This window comes from Narcine bancroftii, chromosome 8, assembly GCF_036971445.1.
Source record: "Narcine bancroftii isolate sNarBan1 chromosome 8, sNarBan1.hap1, whole genome shotgun sequence".
Taxonomy (NCBI): domain Eukaryota; kingdom Metazoa; phylum Chordata; class Chondrichthyes; order Torpediniformes; family Narcinidae; genus Narcine; species Narcine bancroftii.
The window spans coordinates 37,998,724-38,022,963 of NC_091476.1; the positions used below are offsets into that span (position 1 = coordinate 37,998,724).

The following is a 24,240-nucleotide window of genomic DNA, read 5'->3' on the forward strand; positions in this document are numbered from 1 at the left end:
GGGGTGGAAGGTTTAAAAATATTACAGACAAAATTGCAGAGTGGAGTCATAGCACAGAACAGGCCAGACTTGTTGATGCCAACCAATCTGGTATTCCAGAATAGTCCATTTTCCTGCATTTGGCTCATCTGGTTCTGAGCTTTACTTATCCACGTAACTGTTCAAACACCTTTTGAACATTGTATTTATTATACCTGCTTATTTAGCTTCCTCTGGTTTCTCGTTCCATTTGCAGACCATCCTCCGAGTGAAACATTTGCCCCTCAGGTTCCTTTTAAATCTCCCCTCTCTCATCCCTCCTATGCCTCCCCCCCCCACCGCAGTCTCCTATGCTCAAGTCCTAACTAGTACCCCATTCTCCTAACTTTTGTACTTGAGCCCCATCCAATGAAAGCACGCTTGACAAATAACATCTTCACAGCCCTGTGCAACTGAGTTGCCACCTTCACGGAACTACTCACTTATATGCAGAGATCTCACTTTGACAAATGGTTCAGGCGTGAAAGATTGGTTTTATATATATATATATGGGCAATGTGAGACCTGCTGAGTTCCTCCAGCCTTTTTGTGTTTTTACTACAATCAGAAGGCCTTTTAATAGTGAGAAAATAAGCCAGTGTAAAGGTGGATATTCTCCTTCATAAAAGCTCAGAGGGCGAATCCAGGATGTGAAGTCTGATCCGTCCTGAGTGTACACTCAGAGATGGAGCGCAGCCACTCCATCTACTCCATAAGACAATGCAGCTGCAAGCCACTGTAAAGGAGAGGGCTGATGATGCCATCAGCCAGTGATGCAGCAGCCACCAACCGGGGATCCCATGGTGATTGGTGCTGGGGATGCCTTGGAGGGCCGCAGCGTGGCGGGCTGGTGATTATGAAGGGGCTAAGGGCCCTCGCGTGTGTCCCACTGTGGAGTTCGGCCTTAGTTCCAGTGTTGATCCATGTTTTATTAAAATACTTAAGAGCACATTAAATACCACAAATGGCAGAAAATCAGATTGATCGCAAAAGTGAAATAACCTCAAATAACTCAAGCTGCCACCTGGAAATGCCGGGCCAAAGAGCTAGAAGAAGGAGCCTCAGGTTTTATAGCAAGAACTTCTTTTTCGTTTTAATGCAGGATCAATGCCTCTGTCCTTCCCTAGCACTGACAGAGCAGTTCCAGCTGTGTGGGGATTATGGGTAATAAAGCTGGCCATTGCTCAGCGCATGTTTGATGTGATGGTGATGGGCGGTGCTACTGTACCATTTGCCTTGCCTCCCACACCACTCTCCATAAAAGCAATACTGGATCAACCTTATAGGCCTTCTCCATAACAGGTAAGTCCACCGTTGTTTTGAGCCAGCTTCAATGCGGTGTCGCTCCATAAATAAGGCTAGAGCATACGCAGACTTTCATGTTTAACCTCATGGTTCCCAATTTAAAAGCATGATTAACTTTCCCAGTAAGTTGAAATGAGCTTCCCAGCTCACAGCTATGGGCAATCAGCTGTTTTTCAATTTTCAGTTACCATTGATCCAGCCCAGCCCAAGAGTAGTGAAAGCATCAATGGGCCAAAAAACCTCTTTTTTCTGTTATCATTCAGTGAACTTACAAATGAGGGAAAATTTTGCATTCCAAAGAACTAAGTTTAAAAAAAAAATGAAGGTAGGTGGGTGCATGTCAAACAATCTGTAAAGTGGCAGATTATATTGTGTTTTATATTGTAAATAGATAAGTTTTAAAGGAGATAATTTGGATTGCTGTTTTGAAAAGCAACAGATGAAAGAACTTGGAGGATTAGGTTCGCAGCCAGAGGCTGTCTAAGTGCAGTTTGCTGTTCTTAGGGGGTCATGTGGTTTTGCAAACAGGCTTTTCTCTGGGGGATGGAGAGAGAGAGAGAATTCAGTTCTGCAGTTTTACAGTTCAGCAGTAGCAGCAGCGGGGACTGGAACAGGACAAGCTGGAAAGCTTGTGGAAAAAACCCATTTTGAAGACGGGTTGTGAGTGCTTAGTTCAGCCTGGTCAAATGGAGAGGACTAATGAAACAAAAAGGAACTCTTGTGGTAGTTTGAATGAAAGAGGTTATCTGGAAAACCCCGATGGGGCAAGTTTCTTCAGCAAGACACTGACGTGGCTGATTAGAAGGAATTAGTTTGTGTCCAGCGAACATCAAATCTCTCTCTGAAAACTGGCATGAAACCTTCCTGAGCATAACCATTTACCTTTCAAGCACCAAAGCCTGGTGAACTTCATCAATGTTAAATTCTGTGCACAGTACAAGAATTGCCTGCAACGACGAACTTGAAGAAGTGAGATTGGACTAAGAATCAAATAACTTTTCTAAACTTACACACACATTACATGCCCGTGCACTTAGAATTAGAAGGGGGTTGTTAGGTTAAGTAAGTTAATAGTAATAAGTTAGAGTTTGATCCTGTTCTCATGTTTAAAGATAACTAAAAGCAGCTTTTGTTTAAGTAACCATTTGTCTTGGTGAATTTCTGTTGCTGCTGGGTTTTGCGGTCCTCTGGGCTCCTAATAGTAGAAGTCAGGTTCAAGGGAAAGGGGGGAAATCAGAGAAGACGGGAGATGTCGGACGACGAGTAATGTATTCATGCCCGAGGATTTCTCGCAAGTGCCGAGTTAACAGACAGATGCGCAGAGGAGCCGCGCCGGGCAAATTCCTTTCCAACCTTGGGATTTCTCTTGGCATTGCATCCACGCACAACTTTAAATCAATAAAAGCAGCCCTCTCGCTGTTTGCATTCGAATGTCAGAGTCCCAGCCGCCTGTCACAAGGTGCCTTTGGAACGGCGATGAAAGGCAAAAGTTTCAAATAAAAAACACTCTGCGAACAAAGCAGAGTTTTACGCAACACACACACATCGTCCAAATCTAGAAACCCATTCCCCCATTTCCAATGTTGGACTGAAATCACAATTCCCCACCCAGCAAACCCCTCTCCGACCCTGGGAAAGGGTCTTTTTTTAAAAAATACCTGCACTGACATGAGAGCGATGTCCCGTCACTGGGACGGGGCGCGGAGTTTGGCTTTGCACCTTACCTCGGTGGGACATTTGGACCACTTCGTTGGCCGGGCTCCAGTAGTTAAAGATGACAGCCGCACTCGCCCCATGCTTGGCAGCGTTGAGGATCTTCTCCGTAAAAGTGCAGCCATTCCCCCTCTCGATCAGAGCCACCCAAGGTTGCTGGAGATTGGGTCGGAAGTAGGGGATGCCGGGGTCGCAGCCAAAGCTGCGGACAGACTCGGCGATCCCCACCAGCCCTTGGACGCTCTCCAGCGGGGAGTCCTGTCCGTAGACTCCGCTCTCGGTCTTTTCCTGCAAAGTCCGGTTGGTTCGGGGGTCGGTGAAACTCACGTTGATGTAGGCGGTCCAGAAGGAGCTGGCCAGCGAGCAGTGCAGCCACAGCAGCTGCGCTGCCGTCAGGGTGACCGTCCAAGGGGACGCCAGGCAAGCGAAGCCCCGCCGAGTGGCCCGCATCGCTCCCGCCGATTCGCTGCGAGGGTCGAGGCTGCTTCCAGCAATGAGACCTGATCGCAACTCCCTCCTCCCGTGTGATCCCTTCGGCTGCGATCAAGTTCGAAAAAACCTTCCTCAGACACTCCAACCTGCCCAGGTAAGGCGATCTTCTCCTCAGTCTGGTGAACGCCTAGTTAAAATCTCCTCCCCGTCAATCATTTAAAAGGCAATGTCTCCTCCCCTTTCCAGCGCCATCTCTCTCTCTCTCTCTCTCTCACACATACACACAGTCTCTCTCTCTCTCTTTCATACACTCCCTCTCCCACACACATTCTCTCCCACACACACACTCTCACCCACGCACTCTCCCCCCACCCCCACACTTCCTCTCTCCCACTCACACACACTCTCCCCCCCACACTCTCTCACACCCTCTCTCCCACACTCCCTCTCTCCCACACACACTCTCCCCCCCACATCCACACTTTCTCTTTTTCCCACACACCCACATTTTCTCTCTCCCACACACCCACACTTTCTCTCTCTCTCTCCCACACACTCCCTCTCTCCCACACACACTCCCTCTCTCCCACACACACTCCCTCTCTCCCACACACACTCCTCTCCCACACACATTCCCTCTTCCCACACTCTCCCACTTTCTCTCTCCCACACACACAGACACACACACTCTCTACCTCTCCCACACACTCCTTTTCTCCCACTCACTCTCTCCCACACACATTCTCTCTACCTCTCCCACGCACCCTCTCGCACGCACACATTCTCTCGCACTCATTCTCTCTGTTATCTCATTCTTTCTCTCTCCTCTCATTCTTACTCTCTTTGTCTCTTTCTCATCTCTCACTTTTGATATCGCTCTCATTTTCACTCTCTCCCTCCCAGCAGTCTCGAACCAGGAAGTCAGCTGCCCCATCCATTGGTAATATTTAAATCAATTTCCCGTTTTCTGAAGATATACATACATGTAGTTTTATAAATAAAACGAATGTACGAAACCGGCAGTACAGTGGTTAAGTGAGTGGATACAATCCAGCGGCCTGGCTATCGATCGGGACACAGCAGCTGGGAATTTCACCGCGCCACGTAGAATGTTCTCTGTAGTTGGTCTTAGTATTGCAGGCTGTAAAATGATAGGGTTGTGGTGCAATCCCTTCAATTTTATTTGGATCCTTTGGGAAAACAAATCTACCAACTCCATCCACTCAGAGCCTGCACTGCAATAATGCTACAAACACTCAGAGTTGTTGAAAGTACACTTGCTCTCTTCCAGCATCTTCTATTTGTATTGCAGTCTTTTTTTTTAAAGTCCAGATATTAGAAGCTTCCTTCAGAGGGGTCTTGGAACTGGAAGGTTTACAACAACTTTTTTTTGTTGAATTTTCATCGGAGTCCACGTTACCTGCTGGTTCTTTCAGCAGACCTGCACACTTAGGAAGCACACTGAGGAACCAACCATAATGTAAATACATTGATCTGTTTCCAGACCACTTGTATCAAGTGGCTCCCAGCTGCAAGCTGTTTTTTTTTTAAAAAAACCTCATCACTGATTCCAAATGTCAATACAAATAGCTCATTAGATATGCAGAACAACAGTTTAGTTCTCAACTATAAGACCAAAGTGCTTATTGTTGATTTTAGGAAGGAGAAGCAGAGGGACCTGACACCTGTCTGCATTGATGGGATGGTGGTAGAGATGGTCAGAACCTTTAACTTCCAAGAGTCCATACATTGGAGGCCTTATTATGGGGCCAGCACATGGAGACAACCATGTAGTAGGGACATAAATGCTTCTACTTTCTAAGAAGTCTAAGGAGATTTAGCTCGTCGTTCAATCCTCCATCAAACTTCTAAAGGAGCATAGTGGATAGTATACTGACTGACTGCATCAAAGCCTGGAAGAGAGATTATGTGTGTGTGAGAAGTCATTCCAAGTCTCCAGGAGCACAGGCTGCTCCAGAAGGTAGCAAACAAAGCACGGCACATCACAGACTCTGACCTCCTTTCCATTGAATAAGTCGAGGTAGAGCGCTGCTTCAGGAAGGCAGCCAACATCACAAAGGACCCTCATCACCCTGATCACCACCTCTTCTTGCTGTTACCATTGGGCAGCAGGTACAGATGCCTGAAGTCCAGCACCTCCCTGAATGACTGTAACATAAATTAAAAAGATTTATCTACACCAGCCATTAACAATAGGAGCCATACAACAACACTCTCCCACCCCAGGGACCACAGCACATTTAAGACGGCCATGGACTGAAATCATAAAATATTTTTATGTAGTCGGGTAGGAGAGAAGTATGGAAGAAACTAAACTTGACTGCTTCACAGGGAAGGGGTTCCATAAACCGAGAGCTGAGTCCAATGATTCAAGATTATTTTATTGTCATGTAATACAACAGAAAATGTGATATTACATGAAATTTCCTTTAGTCCACCAAAAGGCAGACAAAGATTCACTATCAGCGAAAATTGCCCTGGGTGGCTGAATGCCGCCTGCTCTTCTACAAGAAGGACCGCGGCATCATTGTGGAGAGTGAGGACAACCGGCCCAGCAAGACCAACATTGAGATGGATGGCAAGATGCTCAACTCGCACGAAGTGTTGGCCACCATGGTCATTGTCGCTGGCGACGAGGCCAACATCCCTGAGGCAGTGGTGACCGTGGCAGTGGCGGACAGGCGCCAGGGACAAAGAGGAAGAGTCGAGGCGCAACATGGCGCGCATCCTGAAGGAGCTGAAGCAGATGCATGCGGACAAGGAGATGGAGCAGCTGATCGAGCTGGCCAACTATCAGCCAGCAGACCAAGAGTCTTCTACCCCATCCAGGCCACCTGCCTCATGATTGGCGCCAGCAACATTCTCAAGACCATACTCTGATTACTTTGGGTTACTGGAACTTCAAAACAAAAACGGTATTGACATTGGAATTGGGCTGTATTCCCGCACGAGTGCTACAGAGATAATTCATCACAGCCATTAATATGAAAAAGAAAATTTGCCAGCACATCAAGCAGATAAATGGCAAAATTTCTGTTCTCATTGATGAATCAACGAGCCTGAGCATCAAGACCATCCTAATAGTTTACTTGAATGTGAAAGTGATAAGGATGGAGATCCCCATCTTATGTTTTTAGATCTAATTGAACTGCCTGATTAGAAAGCTGCAATTATTGCTTAGCATCAATGAACTATCTCAATAACCATGGGCTTGATGACTCTTACTTGAAACAGAACCTTGTAGCATTTGCGAGTGATAGGGCGAGCATAATGCTTGGTGTCAAATCTGGTGTGGCTACAATATCTCAAGAAACATTACCCTGGTGTGATTATTTGGCACTGTCTTAATCACAAATTAGAACTTGCAGTAGGTGATTCGGTGAGAGAAGTTCAGTTTTCAATCATTTATGGACAAATTGTAGTCTGTTTACAATAGATCACCTCTCAATCAAAAGGAACTGTCTGAACGCACCTCTCGACTAGAACAACACATTTGCAAAATAGGCCGTGTTCTGGGCACCAGGTGGGTAGTTAGCTCATTTTGAACAGTTTTAGCAGTGTGGCAAAATTATGAAGCAGTGTTTTCATTTTGAAAAAGCAATAAAGGATGAAACAAGATCTGGGAGCGACAGAAAAACCCATGAAGGTCAGTTGAAAAGACTCTCTTTAAAACAGTTTTGATTGGACTTAGTTCTAGTGTATGACACGTTGCATGAACTTGGTTTACTGTCAGAGTGTTTACAGAAACACAGTTCTACAATTGTTTATGCAGACAAAGTGATCCAATGCATGGACTGAAAGGGCTACCTGCTACAAAAACTCTAGAAGCTCAAGAGGCGGTTGAAAATGGGAAATTTGGAGAAATGACCTTAACAAGCAACAACAAAATCGTCTCCATTAATTATCTACAGTTTCTTACTAGTCTTATAAACAATTTGCATTCACGACAACATCCTTGAAAGGTTTTCAAACTTCTGAACCTCAAAGTCTGTATAAATCTCTGCTGAATGAAATGTGTGTCCTTGATAAAGGCTTCTAGCCTGCTGAAGTGCCCCCTAATTCCACACTATCATCTCGGTAAGACGTTTAACTTTCTTCTCCCTCTGCAATAAATGCCTTCAGAGATGATGGGGAGGATCATTGACGCCTCATCCCCCCCAAATTTACACCCATTACTAAGTTGTTCACAAGTTATTCCTATTAGTATTGCTGAGTGTGAGAGGGGATTCAGTCACGTGAACTTGATAATAACAACATGCTCAAAAATTCTCATAAATCATCTATCAGCACTTATGTTTGTTAAACTACACAATAAACAATTGACAGTCCTCTAGTTCAGTGAAATCCAGAGCTGTATGCCACATCATGGCTGTGGTACCACAGATCAGAAGATGACACCAGGACAAGGGTTGCTTCAGACCCCAAAAACATATTACGCCTGACCCTTTGTGGAAATTATTGCGAAACTAGGTAATTAGTTTTAAATTGGTAAAATGCATGATTGCCATCTTTTTCTTGTTGATATTTATATTTTATGATAATTAGTGAGTTCAACCATACAATTCTTCGTCATATTATTAAATTAGGTATTATGTGTTGTATTGTACCTGCAGTGTAGGGATAGGCAATAATCTGTTTAATGTCTTAAACATCACTATATTTCTGTGGAGCTCTGGAATTCATATATTTCTGATGTATATAGACAGAGGATATAGGTATTTTGTCACCTCAGGTACCTAAAAAAATTAGCACTGCACCCCTGGGTGGGACATTTTTATGATAAAGATTATTGTGCACTGATTCTCGGAGTAACAGGCAGGCGATTTAACACTGCTAGGGTGAATGACAGGAGCTGGTCAGTAAGAAGGCAGAGGAGGCAGAAGATGGAATGGAACTAATTGATACAAACTCAGTGTCTCTTCTTCTGAGGCAATCTCTCAAAGCCAAGCACAATTATCTTTCACTCCAGTCCTGTGTGGAGATCTACAGACCCTGCCTCACCTGGGGCAGGTGGTGTTAGTGGTGAGGTTGCGTGGGAGGCTCTGCACTCCACCCACTTTTGGCAAATGTTACAGACATACGAGACTCTCAATCTCTCCATGGATGCCCCTTTAGGAAAACAGGACGAGCAAAGACAGGCATCTTGGGAAAAATGGACGAGTCAGGCCGAAAGGCCAGTTTCCGTACTTGAAACAATTTGCTGTGTTCCTCCAGCAGATTGATGAAGGGATTTGGACTGAAACTTTTACCATTCTTGCTCTCCAACTGATCCTGCTCGACCTGCTGAGTTCCTCCAGCAGATTGCTTTTAACTCCAGATTCCACCATCTGCAGTCTCTCGAGTCTCCTGTTATCAGGCTGTTGGATTCTAGGAGTCAATTTCCAGTGGTCATGAGGCAGGTCTTTCCAACAGCTGGTGAGGAAGCTACATTTTCCTTTCTAGGAGGCTTTGAGAATATTCTTGAAGCATTTCCTCGATCCTTCCATCCTGGAAATCTCCATTAAGTAACAAATAAATTTACACAATTGTTTTTGGAGTATCTTACAAGTCTGTGTGGCAGCAGCAAGTCAGGATTTTGTTGCAACTGTTAATTGTACTCGCGTAGATGACAATACATCCTTATTCACTCATACGTGCAACCTTTATCCTCAAGGACTCCCACCACCCAGGCCATGCCCTCTTCATTCTGCTACCATCAGGAAGGAGATACAGGAGCCTGAAGATGAACACCCAATTGCACAAGGGCAACTTCTTCCCCTCTCCCATCAGATTTCTGAATGGACAGTGAACCATGGACACTTATCCTATTTTCTTGCACTATTTTTTTATTTCTGAAAAGTAATTTATAGCAAAAACAACAAATTGCTCATGCCAATAAATTCTGATTCTGCCGATGAAGGTCAGAGTAGAGAAATTGTTCTGAGAAACACAAAAATCACAGGTGCAGTATTGAGCAGGCAAAGAATTGCTGGAGGAACTCAGAAGGTCAGGCACCATCCGTGGGTAGAAATGGTCAGTTAACATTTTGGGTCTGGACCCTTCATCAAATCTAAAGTGAAAAGGTGATGAAATTATGAAATAAAGGGGAAAAAAACTTGGTAGAGGGTCCAAGAGCTGATAGGGTATCGGACAGATGCTATGAGAGGAGGAGAGACAGGTAGAGGGAGCCCATTAGGAAGAGTGAAGGAAGAACATTAAAAGGAGAGAAAAAAAAGAACAGGATTAGGTAAAGAAGAATTGGAAACCAGATAGAGGTCATGGAAAAATGGATGTCCATGCCATTAGTTTCCCCTCCCCATTCAAAATGGTCTCTCCCTCTACATGAATCTCCATCTTTTACCCCTTGTGTGACATACCCTATCACCTCTGGGCCCCTCCCCAGTTTCATTCCCCCTTTATGTACATAATACTTTTCACTTTAGTGTCAATAAAGGGTCCCGACCTGATATATTGACTGACCATTCCTAACCATACATGTTTGACTCGCTGAGTTCCAACAGCATTTTTTTTTGCTGGTTGTTCTGAGGGTGTGGTGTCAGCTGTGCTGTGTGGATGGTGTGGCCCACCCACTGGGATTAGTTCACAAACCCAGAGCTGGCCCGATGCCTAACCTGAGAATGAAAGGCAATGTGAGGTCAAAGATGAAATACATATTTTTAACAGGCAGCAGGTTAGGGTTTTCGTCCCCATCGTGTTTAAGTTGTCCAAGCTGAGGAAAACAAGAGCATTTTCAGTCTTTTTTCCCCACCCCCAGCTCAGCACAGACTTACACCAACATTCTTAAGTTATTTGGTTGAAGCAGGGTTCTGTCCAGACAAGACAAACAGGTATGTGATCTTCAGAAGATTCCTAAGAGATAGCAATGTGCCAGGGTTGTTACAGTAACCCCACCAATCTATTTTTATGATTTATCTCTATGTGAAGTCCTGAAATTTTGTGGCTTTTATACAATGACATAAGGACAGGGTCATGACCACCTCCAACCCCACACTTACAAGTGAGCAGATGGTGCACAACAGCTCAAGGTTCAAAAATACCCTTGATGCCAAATGCACAGGTACATTCTCCAACTGTTATCAGACCATCATTTCAAATTGGTAACTAAATGTGCCAAAACTCAGTTTGACTTATTATTTAGAACTTTGTAAATTGAGAAACGAGTTAATTAAATAGGTGCCGAACACCTTTATCAATAATGGCTGATGAAGCTGCTTCCTCATGGATCTACGGACCCTGACTCCTGGGCAGTCTGCGTGTTCTTCCTGTGACAACTTGAAGAATCCAGCTCCCTCCCACATGGATTAGGTTAATTGGCCACTGTAATTTTGTTTTCTTATTTTTAGGTAAGAAGTGGGCTCTAGGAGAAACTAAATGGAGGAAAACAAGCAAATGTGCAATTCACAAAGTTGCTGGAGAAATTCCTAGCTGGGAGCTGATGGGAATGTGAGGAGACAGGTTACAATGAACGTCTATGGAGGGAAGGGCTGCTCTGTGAAAGTGTATAATGGCCTTCTCCTATGTTGCAAGGAAATATGGGAATTGTGAGCATGAAAGTACCAGAATGAAACCCCACCTTGTTTCCCAGCACTCCTTAAAGAAATATCCAGCAAAGCCCAGTTTACACTTTATGAGAACCACAGACCCCAATCATTGAAATTGACTTTAAACTGCACTCTAAAATATAACTGTGGTGAACTGCGGAACTATATTGTATTCCTGATTTCCTGGTTACCTGGCTCCACCCTGTCCTGTGACTGTACCTGTGGCCCCTCCCTCTTTTGCCCTTGTATAAAGCCTACCACACCCTAACCCTTCCCCCAGAAAGCCCAGGTCACGGCGCAGGATGAGGTCCCTGTCCATTGTAAATAAAAGCCTGTGGATCAATGGCTCAGTCTCAGCTGTCCAAGTTATTTACTGTGTGTCAATTTTATTCACAAGCTGGAGATCGATCCACAGTCACCTGATGCCTCAGACAGCTTTGAACTCTGGCTACGCCGTATATAGGTCTTCCTTCAAAACTCAGCTGGTATCGTGACCACAGACGCAAAGAGACTACATCTTCTCTTCTCTCAGGTTGGACCCTGAGTGTTCCCAATGATCAGGGACACCACCACCTACGTGGAAGCAATGGATATACTCAAGGGGCAATACAGGGAGAAAGTTAGACAAATGCTGACCACCCGCAGAGAGCAACTGGGTGAATCGGGCGATGAGTTCCTCTGGGCCCTGCGAGGACGTGGGCGGGCGTGCAACTTCCAGGCAGTATTGGCCGCCCAAAATACAGAGGACATGATCCAGGACGCCTATGTTGCACCAGAGGTTACTCGAGCAAAGTAAGTTAAACTTAAAAGGGGTGATGGATCTTGCAAAAATTGCTGGAGATTGCCCTCTGCAACATGAATGCCCACATGTGGGTCACCATCCTGGGACGCGGGTCTACAGGCCACCGGTACACGACTGTGCCCGATTAATGAGGCCACTACAGCCACTGTCTCCCAGAAACACCCGAAGTGCTACTTCTGCAGCCAGGCAAAACACCCCTGAAAACGTTGCCCGACAAGAGATGTGACTGCTCAAAGCAAAGGAAGAAGGGCCACTACTCAAGAGCATGCTGATCTCAGCCCTCCAGCCCCGGTGCCACTGCGTGCGTGGTGTGGAAGCCACCATCTTGGACACCGGCATCTTCCAGAGATGACCATGCCGTGATATGGGGGCCACCATCTTGGATGCCTCTGACTTCCTGGGAGACACACGCTGCCATATAGGCGCTGCCATCATACCCTTTGACTGAGACTCAGTGTGGTTCAGACCACGAACTGACCCTAGCTTCGGTGGTGCTGGACCAGAACAGCCCTCACCAACTCGCCCACTCCATGATGGACATCTCCATCAATGACCAGGGGCATGACACTTAGAGACTTTAAGCTTCTCGTTATGTCTCAGCTCTATGTGCCGGTACTGTAGGGGTTATGCTTTCAGTACAATATGACAGCTCCCTCCCACCCCTCACTATCAGCAACCCACTCTTCCTTAACTGGCTGCCCTATTCCTCTCCCCCTCCCGCCTCCCTCTTGCCTGCTGGCCAAATGATGCGCGGTCTCTCTACCCTCCACATCAACCCCCCCGCTGCTGTTCGCCAATCTTACCCCCACCTGTAAGCCAGTCGCTACAAAAAGCAGGCAATACAGAGAGGAGGACAGGGTGTTTATAAAAGCGGAGGTACGATGACTCCTGGACATGGTGATTATCGAGGCCAGCAGCATCCCATGGAGACCTCAGGTAGTGGTGGTCAAGGGCAGAAGTAAACGCAGAATTGTGATCAATTATAGTCAAACCATTAATCACTACAAGCAGCTGGATGGGTACCCCCCTCCCTGTTCGGGTACCCATCATACATCCTTAATGACTAGGGGTTCTCATTTGAGTGACGAGCTGTGCCAATTCCTGCAGGCCAGGGGTATAACCACGAGTTATAATCCTTGGGGGAATGGTCAGGTAGAGAGAGAGAACGGCACAGTGTGGAAGGCCATTCTCCTTGCCATAAAGTCCAGGGGACCTCCTGCCTCAATGGCAGGAGGTCCTTCTAGAGGGGCTCCATGCCTCTCAATCTCTCCTATGTATTGTCACCTCACAAAAGAATTTTCTCCTTCTCCAGGAAGTCCATATCAGGGACCACCCTACCCTCTTGGCTGACGTCTCTGGGGCTGGTCCTGCTACGAAAACACGTGAGGGGCCATAAAACCAACCCCCCTAGTTGAAAGGGTTCCGGTCCTCCATATGAACCCCCAATACCCATATTTAGCCTATCTGGATGGGCATGAAGAAATGGTCTCTCTCCAGGACCTCACGCACGCGGGGGCCCCCCGAGGAGTACACCAACCACACAGCACCTCCCCTCCTTCCTCAGACATGCAATACGTACCGCTGCACCCTCCCCCCACCTCAGTCACTCTGGTAGAGCCATCATGCCCCCAGCAGGTTGACACAGTGCTGGATCTGGATGAGACAGCAGCCCTGGCCACAACCCCACAAATGGCACTCTACCAGTCAGTACAGAAGATCAAGCAACCGAATTGGCTTAACCTGTAAGACTTTGTGCCCCACATCACTCAACTGGACAATTAAAAAAAAACAAAGGGTGAACATGGTGAATTGCTGAACTGTATTGTATTCCTGATTTTCTGATTACCTGGCTCCACCCCATCCTATGGCTGTACCCGCGGCCCCTCCCTCTTTTTATCTTGTTTAAAGCCATCAACACCCTGACCCTTTCCCAGAAAGTCTGGGTCATAGAACTGGATGAGTTCCTTGTCCATCATGAATAAAAGCCTATAGATCAGTGTCTCAGTCTCTCGAGTTACTGTGCGTCAATAACATTGCTCAAGGACAGTGAGAGCTGGGCAATAATTGCTGTCCTTATCTCTAAAACTAATACTAAAGATGCTTCAGGAGGAGTGAAGGCAAATAGGGAAAAGTTGCCATCATGTGGATGCTTTGCAATGCAACAAGGATACAGAATCAAATGTAACAAATAAAGGGCTAAAGGTTTTGTAATTAAATGCACATAGCATAAAAATAAAGTGAATGACCTTGGAGTACAGTTACATATATGATTCTGTGGCCATCATGGGGTCATGGCTAAAGAATAGATGTCATTGGGAGCTCAATGTCCAAGGATACATAGTGTATCAAAAGGATAGGTGGGTAAGCAGAGGGGGTGGCATAGCTCTGTTGGTAAGGAACAGCATTAAATAATTAGAAAGAGGTGACATAGCATCAGAAAATATAGAATCTTTGTGGGTTGAGTTAAGAATTTCAAGGGTAAAAATACACTATTGGCATTTATGTACAGGCATTCTAGCAGTAGCTGAGAGAAAAGGTGTGTCAGAAGGCAATATTATGGTAGTCATGTGGATTTTAGCGTGCAACTAGATTGGGAAAACTAGGTTGTGGTTGGATCTTAAGAGAGAGATTTGGTCGAAAGCCTACAAATTGGATTTTTTGGGCAGATTGTTGATGAGCCGACGAAGAGATTGCTATATTGGATTGTGTGATATGTAATGCACCTGTGGCAATTAGTGAGATTAGAGTAAATGAGCCATTAGGGGGCAGTGACCACAATATGATTGAATTCAACTTGGGATTTAACAAGGAGAAATAAAGTCAGATATGTCAGTGTTTCAGTGGAGTAAAAAGAATTACACTGGCATGAGAGAGGAACTGGCCAAAGTAGATTGAAAGGGGGCACCAGTAGGGAAGACAGCAGAGCAGCAATGGATGGAGTTTCTGCAAGAAATGGGGAAGGTTCAAGATAAATACATGCCAAACAAAAAGAAATATTCAAATAGAAAATTATCACAACTGTGGCTGACTGTAGGGAACTCAAAGCCAACATTAGAGCAAAAGGAAGCAAAAATTAGTGGGAAGGTAAGAGGATTGGGAAGTTTTTTTAAAAACTTATAGGTAACTAAAGACTCATAAGGAGGGAAAAGATAAAGGATGAAATGAGGCTAGCAAAATATCAAAGAGGATATGAAAAGCTTCTTCAAGTATATAAAGAATAAAGGAGGTAAGACCACGAGAGAATGACACTGGAGAAATAATAATGGGAGACAAGGAGAGAGCACAATAAACTAAATAAGTATTTTGCATCAATCTTCGCTGGCAGTGTGTCAGATGTTGAAAGATATCAGGGAAGGGAAGTGAGTGCAGATTACTATTTCAAGGGAGAAGATGCTCAGAAAGCTGAATGGTCCAAGATTGGATAAGTCTCCCAGACTAGATGGATTGCACTTCATGTCCTGAAAGAGGTAGTGGTAGAGATTGTGGAGGCATTAGTAAGGATCTTTTAGAAATCAGTAGATTGTGGTATGGTCCTAGAGAACTGAAAAATCCCAAATGTCACCCCACTATTCAAGAAGTGAGGAAGGTAGGAGAAAGAAAATTGTAGTCCAGTTAGCCTGATGTCAGTGGTTGGAAAGATGCTGGGAGTCAATTTGACTCAACACAGGTAACCTTACCCAACCCGTACACAAGAGAGGATTGATAGATGATAGTTCTTTCTCGAGGATGAGGTTACAGAGTACGTGCAGGCACATGACAGGATACGCCAGAGCCAGAATGATTTCCTTGAGCGAAAATCTTGCTTGACAAACCAATTGCAATTCTTAAAGGAATTGGCAGGTAGGCTGGATAAGGGAGTAGATGTGTATTTGGATTTTCAGAAGGCATTTGACGAGGTGTCACACCTGAGGCTACTTAACAAGGTATAACAACAAAAATACTAGTATGGATTCGCAGGAAGCAGAGTGTTTGAATGCAAGGATCATATTCTGATTGGCTGCCAGTTGCTAGTGGTATTCCACAGGGGGTGGTTTTGGGTGCAGTTCTTTTAATGTTGTATATTAATGATTTTGATTATGGAATGAATGGCTTGGTGGCCAAGTTTGTGGATAATACAAGGGTAGATGGAGGAGCAGGTCGTGTACAAGGAATTAGATTAGGAGACTTGGCAGAGAAGTGGCGATTTAAAAAAAAATGTCAAAATGTGTACAGTCAAAAATAAACAAGCAGACTTTAAAAAAAATATAGAGAAAATTTGAAATACCCAAAGGGACCTGGGAATCACCGTGCAGGATAGCCTGAAGGTAAATGTGCATGTTGGGACGGTGGTGAAGAAGGCAAATGCAATGCTGGCCTTCATTTCAAGAGGAATAGAAGAGCAGGGATGCGATGGTGAGGCTTAATAAAGTACTGGTGAGTCCTCAATTGGAATATTGTGAGCAGTTTTGGGCTCCTTTGTTAAGAAAAAGGATGATTCCAGGAATGAAAGGATTATCATCTGAGGAACGTTTGACAGCTCTTGGCCTGTATTCTTTGGAATTTAGAATGAGGGGGTGCAGGATCTTATTGAAACATTTCAAATGATGAATGCCATGGATAGAATAGATGTAGAAATGCTGCCTCCCATTACCGGGAGAGTCTTGGATAACTTCAGGATTGAAGGGCATTTGCTTAGAACTGAAATGTGTAGGAATTTCTTCAGCTAGAGAGTGGTAAACTTGTGGAATTGTTGTCACAGGCGGTTATGGAGGCCAAATCATTGGGTGTACTTAAGACAGAGATTGATAGGTTTGTGATTAGCCAGGGGAATCAAAGGTTATGGGAAGAAGACCGGGCAGTGAGGCTGAGTGGAAAAATGGATCAGCTCATGATTAAACAGTGGGGCAGACTTGATGGGCTGAATAGCCCATTTCCGCTCCAATGTTTTATGGCCTTATGGACTGAACGGCTTGACTTATAAGAAGAGATGATAGATTGGGCTGGTTTTTCCTGAAGTGTAGGACATTGAAGGGTGACCCTGTTATGTTCATTGAAATCATGGTGGGTTGGGGGGAGGGAAGAGGGCTGCCAAGATAAAGGAAATAATAACAATATTTTTTCCCAAGGCAGGGAAGTCCAAAACTCGGGTACAGTGGGAAGGGAAAGATTTAAAAGGGACCTGAGTGGCACTTTTTTCACACAGAGGGAGGTGAGTATTTGAAATGAGCAGGTATAATTCTGACATTTTAAAAGACATTTAGGCAGATACAGGATATCGATAGGAAAGATTTGGAGGGTTATGGGCCAAATGAAGGCAAATGGGACCAGCTTGTATGGACAATCAGGACGGCAAGAATGAGTTGGGTCAAAGGGCCTATTTATGTGCTCTATAGCTTTATAACTGAATCCCATAAAAGTATTTATGTGCTTGTACATAAAAGTATTTATGTACCTGTCAGCATGATCACAAATGGCAATGAGCAAGGATACAGGAGGGAGATAGATAAGCTTATTGAATGGTGTAATGACAACAACCTTGTGCTCAACATCAGCAAAACCAAGGAGATGATTGTGAACTTCAGGAAGAAGTCAGGGAAACACAAAACTGCCATCATCAAGGGCTCAATAGTGGAGAGGATCAAGAACTTCAAATTTCTGGGTGTCAACATCTCAGATGATCTGTCCTGGAGCCTCCATGTTGATACAATCACAAAGAAGGCTCACCAGCGGCTATACATTATGAGGTGTCTGAGGAGATTTGGTATGTCACCGAAGACTCTCGTAAACTTCTACAGGTGTACTGCCTGGTATGGAGGCACCAACACTCAGGACAAGAATAAATTCCAGAGGGTTGTTAACTCAGCCTGTGACATCACAGGCACCAGACTTCACTCCATCGAGGACATGTACATGAGGCAGTGTCTAAAAATACGAACCCCACCACCCAGGCCATGGCCTCTTCACTCTGCCACCATTGGGGAAAAAGGTACTGGAACCTGAAGATGAACATTCAATGGCACAAGGACAGCTTCTTCCCCACTGCCATCAGATTCCTGAATAATCAATGAACCAGACATTGCCTTACTTTTCATGCATTTCTTTTTATATAGTAATGTTGTAAGATGGTTATAATTTGAATGTTTGCTCTATATGCTACTGCAATACATTGAATTTCAACAATAAAGACAACAAATTCTGATTCTGATTCTAATAATGAATGCTATCGCTCGTCATGATTCCTTATGTTACAACAGTTAGAGCAACACTATTACAGCTCCAGCGACCCAGGTTTGAATCTGGCAATGTCTGTATGGAGTTTGTGTTCTCACATGTATGGGTTTCCTCTGGGCACTCCGGTTTCCTCCCACCCTTCAAAATGTACAGGGGTTGTAGTTTAATTGAGGCAGAAGAGCCAGTTACTGTCCTGCATTTATATCTACATTAAAATCTAGAGACCTCATGGCCTGCACCAACACCACATATCATTATTTATGAATGAAGCAGTTACCATTGACAATCTTTGCATGATTTCTTGAGCAGCCTGATTGAATACTGAGGTGATTTTTCTGGATTTCTCGATACCACAATCTTTCAATAGCATTTTTGTCAAATTGTTGTGAATAGGTCTGTATTCCTGGAATTTGTGGTTATCCATCCAGCACAACAAGAAATTTAATGCCTCATAGATTTTCATAAAAGAGGTGGGAATAGCAGGATGGAGACCTTTTATGGAAATTAATTATGGGGAGCTCACTGTCACAAAGATTGAAGTGAGCAATATAGGTTAAGAGGAGATAGAGTAATTTAAACATGTTTTCTGATAATATTTATCTTCCATTTCCTCATCACCTTTTGTTTACCCCAATGTATTGTGTTGCATACTCAATCCCTGAGCTGCTTGCTTTGATTTCCCTTTTCCTCTCTGCATGTTACATTTTTTTTGCAGTTCTGATATCACATCCTAGTTAACTGTGTTTGTGACAAATCACTAAAACCAAGACTTCCAGTAAAATATCAGATTTAGTTTGACTGAATTCCCTGGGGTAATAATAGCAAATACAAGAGAACATCTGTTTAAGGTGAGTGGAGGAAAGTTTGGGGTGGGGGGGAGAGATGTCAGAGGTAAGGACCATAGAACATTGCAGCACAGAAACAGGCTTCTTCGGCCCTTGTCGTCTGTGCCAAAGCATTTTTTTTTTGCCTAGTCCCACTGATATGCCATGTATGTGTTCAAATTCCTCTTAAATGTTAAAAATGAGCTCACATCCTCGACTTCAGCTGGAAACTCATTCCACCCCCCACCACCGCTCTCTATGTGAAGAGGTTCCCCCTCATGTTCCTCTTAAACTTTTTCCTTTCATTCTTAACGCATGTTCTCTGGTTTGTATCTCACCTACACTCAGTGGTTTAAAAAACCTGTCTACATTTACTCCGTCTAATTTTAAATAAATCCATCAAATCTCCCCTCATTCTTCAACGCTCCATGGAATAAATTCCTAATTTGTTTAACCTCTTTCCCTGTAAATCAGTTCCTGAAGTCTGGGCAACATCCTAGTAAATCTTCTCTGCACTCTTTCTGTCTTGTTAATATCTTTCCTGTAGTTAGGTGACCAAAACTGCACACAATACTCCAAATCTGGCCTCACCAATGCTTATACAACTTTAACATAGCATCCCAACTCCTATACTCAATACTTTGAATTAGGAAGGCCAATATGCCAAAAGCTCTTACTACCCTATCCACCTGTGACAGCACTTTCAGGGAATTATATATCTGTATTCCCAAATCTCTCTGTTTTACCGCACTCCTCAGTGCCCTACCATTTACCGTGTATGTCCCTTCTTGGTTTGTCCTTCCAAAATGCAACACCTCACACTTGTCTGCATTAAATTCCATCTGCCATTTTTCAGCCCATTTTTCCTGCTGGTCTAGATCCTTCTGCAAACTTTGTAAACCTTCACTGTCCACAACACCTCCAATCTTAGTGTCATCTGCAAGCTTGCTGATCCAATTTACTACATTATCATCCAGATCATTGATATAAATGACAAGCAATAATGGACCCAGCACTGATCTCTGAGGCACACCACTAATCACAGGCCTCCAATGTAAGAAGCAGTCATCCACCACTACTCTCTGGTTTCTCCCGTCCAACCATTGTTAAATCCAGTTCACTACTTCACCAGGAATACCTAGCATCTGAACCTCCCTGATGAACCTTTTCAGAGGCCTTACTAAAGTCCATGTAGATAACATCCACAGCCTTTTCTTCATCAACTTTCCTCGAAAAACTCTATAAGATTGGTTAACCACGATCTACCACGCACCAAACCATGTCTATCCCTCATCAGTGCCTGGCTATCCAAATAATTGTATATCTGATTTGTTAGAACACCTTCCAACAATTTACCTTCTACTGATGTCAGGCTCACTGGCTCATAATTTCTAGTGTTACTTTTGGAGCTACCCTCCAATCCTCTGGCACCACACCCGTGGCTGAGGATATTTTAAATATTTCAGTTAAAGCCCCTGCAATTTCTACACTAGCCTCCCTCAGGGTCCAAGGGAATATCTTGGCTGACCCTGGGGATCTATTCACACTCATTTGCTTTAAGGCAGTAAGCACTTCCTCCTCTTTAATCTGTATAGGTTCCATGACTTCAATGCTTGTTTTCCTTTCTTCCAACGACTCTGTGCCCTTTTCCTGAGTGCTGAAAAAAAAACATTTAAGACCTCTCCATCTCTTTTGGCTCCATACAAAGCCAAGCATACTGTTCTTCAACAGGACCAATTTTGTCCCTTACTACCCTTTTGCTCTTAATATACCTGTAGAAACCCTTAGGACTTTCTTTCACATTGTCTGCCAAAGCAACCTCTTGTCTTCTTTTAGCTTTCCTGATTTCTTTCTTGAAGTTTTTCCTGCATTTTATATACTTCTCAAGAACCTAATTTGCTCTGTGTTGCCTCCTCTCCTCTTCTGAACCAGTTCTCAATATCCCTCAAAAACCAAGGTTCCTTATGCCTTCTAACATTGCCTTTGATCCTAACAGGAACATACAAATTCTGTATTCTCAAAATGTCACCTTTGAAGGTCATCCACTGACTTCGCCCATCCTTGTATGAATACAATTTATCCCAATCCACGCATTCTAGATCCTTTCATTTCCTCAAAATTGGCCTTTCTCCAATTTAGAATCGCGACCCAAGGCCTAGACATATCTCTCTCCATAATTAATTTAAAAGTAATGGCTTTATAATCACTGGACCCAAAATGAGATAAGTTTTATCATTTATTTATTTACACAGGGACTGGTGGGTGCCCAGAATGCATAGCCCGGAAGTACTGGTGGAGGCTGGTGTAAATAGGGACATTCAAAAATTTCTTAGGTACAAGATGTGTGAAAAATAGAGGGTGATGGGTACGAGGCAGGGAAGGATCCGATTGTTGTGGAGTAGGTTTACATAGGTCGGTATATAATTGAGAGCTAAAGGGCCTCTACTGAGCTATAATGTTTTTTTTTCCCATATATTGGATATTTTTTTCTTTTTTAACATTTATTCATAGCTGATGCATAGCTGATAGTTTGCATTCTCTTTGGCAGTTCTTACTTGTTTTTTCCCCAATTTTAAAATGTAGTGCTCTCAACCTTGTCAACATTCAGAATTCACTTGTAACTCTCGTCTGTAGAATTCTTTCCAAATCCTTGGAATTAACCTCAGAAAGGTTTTTTTTCCAAAATGAATAGCAAATATTGGCAATACTGGAAAGTCAATTTCAATGTTTTCCCACCAAGCTCAGTAATTACACAAAGCAGGTAAACACAATTGCAGCTTTGGGTTTGACCTTCAAGCCTTTTGACTAAGAAGTAAGCACGCCACTGAGATTTGTTCGAAGTCCATGGTCCAACACTTAGTCACACCCATTCTTCAAGATGTGTCCACACAGGCCACAGCCACAGACTCCTGCAATTCCAGCTGCCCCGCAGAGAGGTTCAGTCTTGTCTAGTTTGTCATATGGTACAGTACTGGTGGTGATAGTACTGTCACTGGGGAACACTGGAGTACAGTAGGTAGGGACTGGACTGTCACTGTGTAACACTGGGGTACAATACTGGTGGGGATGGGACTGTCACTGAAGTACAGTAATGATGGGGATGGGACTGTCACTGAGGTACAGTACAGTTGGGGATAGGACTGTCACTGTGTAACACTGGGATGGAGAATGGTTGGGGACATCTCTCAGTGCCATTAGCTGCAAATTCAGAGTTTTGGTGCAGGCATATTGAGTTGTGGAACTCCTTAAACTACTAACCCTGTCTTGGCCTTCGTCCCAAACTTACTCCTGTTAGAGCTACAGAAGTACAGATAGAAGTACAATGGGTCACTGAAGGTGAATGGGGAGGAAGTAAGTCTAAGTTTCTGATTGGAATAAGTGGAAAATTTGTGCCTTGGAATGTATGAAGAACTAGCTTTCTTTTAAAGTTTGAAAGTTACTTTTACAAATGTTTCTGAAGCCTTGGACAGATATTTCTATGGGTTGTAGTTTGGTTTGTCAACCAGTCCCTTCATCAACAACATTGTCAGCCAGGGGTTCTAGGTCCATTTATTGTCATTTACATAAATACACATTTGTTCACTATGGTTGGCCACATAAAGAGTTTCCACTAGTCCAGCAACCCAACCAAGAGATAAAGAAGCCAAAGGGAGTCCCTTCGTCGACATCGAGTGTCCGTGGATCCCACCATCTCCTCTGATGCCACCACATGCCTGTCCTTCCCTAACCTCCACCTCCTGCCTGTTCCAGCGGTGAACCCAAGGTCCTCGCATCGACCGTTTGAAGTCCAGTTGGTGCTCCTGAGTACCAAAAGCCAAGAAGCAATGTCTCTCCTCTGCAACTTGGCAAATGAAGGCAATGGGGGAAAAAAAGCCAAGTCTGTACTCTTATCAAAACTCAACCAAGGCAATCTCTCCAGCATCCAGTCTCAGTTCCTGAATCACTGTCAGTGTTAGCTGACATATCAGCAATACTGCCTGAAGAGTGAATGACCCTCAGGGGAAATGTTAGTAGCAATGATAAAATGTGAAAGAACAAAGTTAACACTTCTATGTCCAGAACAGCACTAAGAATACAAGGAGCTTTTGCACTATGCTTTTTATTTGTATCTTTTTCAAAAATTGATTGATGCACCATCAATAATCACAAAAGACTGAAGTGTGAAACTGATAGGCTTTTATTAGCTATAGACTGGAGCAGCCATCAGCCTCATTGACTAATCAAGGCAAAGTGAAATGGGGAGCATGCAAAGGGCTATGGGTAGGATTGGTCTCAGAAGGAGTGTCCAGCCGGCAGCAGCCAATCATAGCATAACAGTGGTTTGTTTTTGAAATTAAAAAAAAAAGCTGCTTGTTTAACCGGAGCAACAAGTGGGGGAAGAGTCCCTCATCAATCAATCAATCCTGCTCCGCAACCTCATAAAGCTACACCATTCGGACAATAGGGCAGCCACCGTGCATCACAGCTAACCACCTGCAGCTGCTGTGAACTGTTCTGAAGGGTGCCTGTGTGATCACCAGGTTAACAGTCACTTCAGTGAAGCACAGTGTCAAGAAAGGAAAATCCAGAACCAAGTCACTCATTCAAAGAGGTTAGGTGGAAGAAATGAATGAAGGATAATTTAGGACGTAAATATGTGTGCTCACAGCAGAATCTAGCCTCCAGCTGGCTGGACAACTTTGTCACTGGATTGGATCAAGACACTCACACAGTAAAAATACCACATTTTAATTTCTGTCTTTATCCCCAGACCCCATTTCCTTTTTAAAAATAATTTTATGTAAAATTTTAACCCAAAACTTAAATTATTAAAATAACATTGTCCTTGCCCTGTCACACGGGTCTCTTTCTGTAACTGTCATCTCCACTGTGTTTTTACTGTTGCAGTGTCATTGACTTACTAGACTGAACGCTCTCACTGTGCCTCAGTGTATGTGATAACAAACTTGAACTTAAATGGAAGTAACCATATAACAGTTTATGGCATGGAAACAGGCCAGCTTGGCCCTTCAAGTCCATACTGGTTCACTCAAACAACTCTGCTAGATCCCCCCGCCTATTCTCCGCCCGTAACCCTCCAACCCCCTCTTATCTATGTATATATCCAGCATCCTCTTAAATGAAAGGATTGACTCTGCCTCAAATATTTCATCTGGAAGATTATTCCATTCAGCCACCACTCTCTGAGTGAAGAAGCATCCTCTAATGTTTCTCCTAAAATTTTGCCCCCTTACCCTCAACTCATGTCCTCTTGTTTCAACCTCCCCTGCTCTCCGGGGGAAGATTCTACTTGCATCTGGTCTATCTATTCCCTTCATAATTTTAAACACCTCTATCAAATCTCCTCTCAACTGTCTACGTTCCAATGAATAAA

General features: G+C 44.0%; 1 protein-coding gene across 2 annotated transcripts in view; it reads right to left on the minus strand.

The window, feature by feature from the left end:
* The window catches only part of LOC138740598 (E3 ubiquitin-protein ligase RNF128), a 105,682-nt gene that overhangs the window by 52,153 nt on the left and 29,289 nt on the right, over window positions 1-24,240 (minus strand). Inside the window, exon 1 of one of the 2 annotated variants that reach the window (XM_069893463.1) lies at window positions 3,048-3,789. The exons of the other annotated variant lie outside the window; for it this stretch is intronic. Coding sequence (XP_069749564.1) covers window positions 3,048-3,486 — 439 coding nt within the window. The 5' untranslated portion in view covers window positions 3,487-3,789. Of the gene's footprint in view, window positions 1-3,047; window positions 3,790-24,240 lie in introns of those variants that run through there. 2 annotated transcript variants of the gene reach the window in all.